This window comes from Salvelinus fontinalis, chromosome 1 (genome assembly GCF_029448725.1).
Source record: "Salvelinus fontinalis isolate EN_2023a chromosome 1, ASM2944872v1, whole genome shotgun sequence".
NCBI lineage: Eukaryota > Metazoa > Chordata > Actinopteri > Salmoniformes > Salmonidae > Salvelinus > Salvelinus fontinalis.
Genome location: NC_074665.1, coordinates 44,313,127 through 44,317,814, shown reverse-complemented (window position 1 = coordinate 44,317,814; position 4,688 = coordinate 44,313,127). Strand labels below are relative to the sequence as shown.

The 4,688-nt window shown below is 41.2% G+C and overlaps 1 protein-coding gene across 1 annotated transcript; it reads right to left on the bottom strand.

Annotated features, from left to right (window-relative positions):
- Window positions 1-1,897: 1,897 nt before the first annotated feature.
- Window positions 1,898-3,346, bottom strand: LOC129855199 (C-reactive protein-like). The gene is made up of 3 exons (XM_055922614.1): window positions 3,228-3,346; window positions 2,997-3,067; window positions 1,898-2,717 (listed from the first exon to the last, which is right to left on the bottom strand). The coding sequence occupies exons 1-3, from the start codon at window positions 3,329-3,331 to the stop codon at window positions 2,101-2,103; spliced, it is 792 nt and encodes a 263-aa protein (XP_055778589.1). The 5' UTR covers window positions 3,332-3,346; the 3' UTR covers window positions 1,898-2,100.
- Window positions 3,347-4,688: the final 1,342 nt, after the last annotated feature.

Sequence of the window (4,688 nt, the reverse complement as noted above, 5' to 3'; positions counted from 1 at the left end):
CAAACTGTTGCATATACCCTGACTCTGCGTGCAATGAACGCAAGAGAAATGACACAATTTCACCTGGTTAATATTGCCTGCTTACCTGGATTTCTTTTAGCTAAATATGCAGGTTTAAAAATATATACTTGTTTATTGATTTTAAGAAAGGCATTGATGTTTATGGTTAAGTACACATTGGAGCAATGACAGTCATTGATTGATTGTTTTTTATAAGATAAGTGTAATGTTAGCTGGCAACTTACCTTAGCTTACTGCATTCGCGTAACAGGCAGGCTCCTCGTGGAGTGCAATGTAATCAGGTTTTAGAGCATTGGACTAGTTAACTGTAAGGTTGTAAGATTGGATCCCCCGAAGCTGACAAGGTTAAAAATCTGTACTTTTATTAGTCCTTTGTCAAAGATCATTCTGCATTTTTGACAATTTACTATGTACAGTAATAAAGGAATAACACTTCGAGATATTAGCTGATGTACGAAGGGCTATATAAAATAAACTTGATGTGACGTAGGCTATGCAATAACTTTGTAATATTTGAAAAAAGCTTATTTGTGGAAATCACATGCATGTGCGCAAAAGATGAGCAGACCCATGCAGTAGTTTGACTTTTGTCAAGGACACTTGAAAACATGTTCGGTCACAACAGGCGAAACATTGGCCATGATTTCAGGGCTTATGTTACGCTACTTATTGCACAGATGTACACTGACTATACAAAACATTAGGAACACCTTCCTAATATTAATTAGCACTCAGAACGGCCTCATTTCGGGGGGTGGGGGGATGGATCTGCAAGCTGACTAAAGCGTTCGACAGGGATGCTGGACCATGTTGACTCCAATGCTTCCTACAGTTTTGTCAAGTTGGCTGGATGCCCTTTGGGTGGTGGACCTTTCTTGATACACATGGTAAACAGTTGAGCATGAAAAACATGTTCTACCATGCCATGGCACACATACACAATCCATGTCTAAATTGTCTCAAGGCTATAAAATCCTTCTTTAACCTGTCTCCTCCCCTTCAGCTACACTTATTGAAGTGGATTTAACAGATACCATCAATAAGGGACCATAGCTTTCATCTGGATTCACCTGGTCAGTCTATCTATGTCATGGAAAGAGCAGGTGTTCCTAATGTTTTGTACACTCAGTGTATAGTTGCAGTCTCCACCCACATTCTGAAATTGTCCTGCCCAGTTGAATCAATGGAATGTGATACAAAACAAGGGAACGGTGTGCTTTATGACCATGCGGGCGCCACCGAGCGGCCGGGTAGGCTGTTTGGAGTGTTTATCCGACTGGATAAAAAAATGTAAACACTTCTAAAACCAAAGTTGCGCCCCTGTATAGGGGACATGAGGAGTAGGCTACCAATATGGCGGACGGTGGCTTTCGAACAAATTGTAGTCTCATCAAGTTATTTAAAATACATTACACAAATTATATTATAATTATCTTGATATTTAAGATGACATGTTTGTATGAAATATAATCCTATATTCTTACAATAAGTCTCTTTTTTTAGATCAATTACCAGACTACGAGCTATAGGCCTATAAGGAGCGGGGGTAGAGAACCTAGACGCAGCTGTCTGGAATCAAAGGTTGACACGGTAACATGAGATCAACTGATCTGCTGGTTTATTCTTGTGGGTTTTTAGTTGCAGGAAAGTTGTTTCAACACGATGGTGCATGAACTCCAGCGCTAATACAGAGCTGCATGTGGTTCTGCCTGGTAGTTGCATTTGGCCAGCAAAGTCCATCTCTGTTTACACAACGACCTGGAAAAATGTCAATAAAGACATTTTGCTTTTTCAGTTTCATTCTCCTCTGAAAAGAACACTTTACACTATTCAGAGGCCATCTGCATACAAACGCTAAATGAAAGACAGACAAACATTTATGAGAAACGATTGAAACTTTATTGCACTATTCTTTTCTATTAATTGAATACTCAGGAACATAAAAAATATGGGATATTGATTTGTTACAGAGCTTTTAAAAGTGAAAGCTGCTATGAACATAAAATGTATTATGATTACTGTCATCATCATTTGTAACACATTATCAATACCTGGTACAAATGCATTGCTCTTGGTTGGCTAACAGTTATAGTCACTCATCTCCTTGAACACCCCTCCCCTAGTAGTGAACTCCAATGCTCTCCAGTTGAGAATATTTCCTGTAGTAAAGTTTTTCCCCTGCATATACAATTTGATTTGGCAAGGAGAGATGACACTATCCCAGAAGTGTACATCAGTAACGTCCCCCACAAAGGATTGTGATGCTACAAAACCTCCACCATAACTGCCTTGGTTTTGACCTAAGATTATACTTGGTTTTCCATTTATAGGGCCATTTGGCTTAAGAATCTTTGATGCACTTCGTCTCCCATTCGCCCACATCTGGGTGAGACCAGTTTTAGAGTCCCAGGTGCCACAAAAAGAGATCCATGCATTTCTATTTTCTGGCAAACCGGTAATAGTAACAGAATTTCCTCTGATATTCAGTTTATACCCACCCTTTGATTGCAGACACAGATTGATATCTTTGGAATCAGAGGGGGTTGCTAGAGAAAATAGGGACTGGTCTCGTTGTACGTCAGTGAAGAACCTCTGACACATGGTCATAGCAGTAACAGGTTTCAAGACGTTGCCAGAGAGTTTTACAAACGAGTCGCTTGTCTCGACGGGGATGATGAACTTTTTCCCTGAGAGATCTGTATGGGTTAAAAATGAGAGAAGGAGAAAAGCTCACCAACAGAAATGTAACAGAAATCAACTTGACCTAGTATGGCTTGATGTACAGTATGATGAAAATAAAGAGCTTTGCTTAGTTATTTCGCCACAGATCAGTTTAACAATATTTGCAATGCAACATGATCGGAAGAGAAGTTGCGGACACTCAATGACAGCAGATATTTGCACAGTTAAGTCCATGTGGGGCCAGATCTACTAAATGGTTAAAATTACAACTGAAAACTTGAGAGATCATTCACCTTGATGTTCACCATAACAACCATAGATCAGAAACAGCAGAAACAGCAGCTTCTCCGCCCACTTTAGTACACTGTAAAAAGAGAACAAAATATACTGAAATCTGTTGCCTGTTAAACCTGCCTTCAAGAACCATTCTGAGTGCTTTGTACACAAACAAACAGTGCTAAATGTTGCCGATCTGCATAATCAATTGAAAAACGATTATATTTTAGTAAAGTCCTTAAAATTACCTTTCCATGTCTTCTTGTTTAAAAGCCTTGATTAAGCAAATGTCCAGGATACCAGTTTTACTCGAGCTCTCTTCTGCGTCTTTGTCTTCTAATGTAAAAGTCATAGACTTTTAAAGGGGAAGGGGTGGATCTACTATGAACCAATGGTGAAGAGCGGCAGATAAATACACTCTCCTCCTCTGGTCGCCATGTTTTACCAGTGAGTATAAGTGGGTCATTCAAATCAAAGCTGCAGATCATTCATCTTTGCACACAGTATATTCCGAGACACAAACTCAGTACCCTCTCTACAGAGAAACAACTAGAACCTATTAGAAGCTTTGTCAATCCCACTGACACAGAAAATGGTGACAGTAACCTACTTCAGGGCTATGTCCGAATTAATCTTATCTTACAATTACATGACCAAAAGTAAGAGTATGTGGACACCTGCTCGTCAAACATCTCATTCCAAAATCATGGGCATTAATATGGAGTTGGTCCCCCCTTTTCTGCTATAACAGCCTCCCATCTTCTGGGAAGTCTTTCCACTAGATGTTGGAACATTGGAAGCAAGTCCCTGCAGCATTCAGCCACAAAAGCATTAGTGAGGTCGAGGTGATGTCTGCAGTCTGCGTTCCAATTCATCTCAAAGGTGTTCGATGGGTTGAGGTCAGGGCTCTATGCAGGCCAGTCAAGTTCTTACACACCAATCTTGACAAACCATTTCTGTATGGACCTCGCTTCGTGCACGGGGGAATTGTCATGCTGAAACAGGAAAGGGCCTTCCTCAAACTGTTGCCACAAAGTTGGAATCATAGAATTGTCTAGAATGTAATTGTATGCTGTAGCGTTAAGATTTCCCTCCACTGGAACGAAGGGGCCTAGCCCGAACCACAGCCCCAGACCATTATTGCTCCTACATTAAACTTTACAGTTGGCACTATGCAATCGGGCAGGTAACGTTCTCCTGGAATCCGCTAAACCCAGATTCGTCTGTCGGACTGCCAGATGGTGAAGCGTGATTCCTCACTCCAGAGGAATCATGCTTTATAAATCCAATCAAATGGATTTATAAAGCCCTTTTTACATCAACCGATGTCACAATGTGCTATACAGAAACCCAGCCTAAAACCCCAAACAGCAAGCAATGCAGATTTAGAAGCACGGTGGCTAGGAAAAACTCCCTAGAAAGGCAGGAACCTAGGAAGAAACCTAGAGAGGAACCAGGCTCTGAGGGGTGGCCAGTACTCTTATGGCTGTGCCGGGTGGAGATTATAACAGTACATGGCCAAGATGTTCAAATGTTCATGGACGACCAGCAGGGTCAAATAATAATAATCACAGTGGTTGTAAAGGGTGCAACAGAGGGTGCAACAGGTCAGCACCTCAGGAGTAAATTATTATCAGGGTTCCATCGCCGCAAGCAGAACAGCTGAAACTGGAGCAGCAGCACGACCAGGTGGACTGGGGACAGCAAAG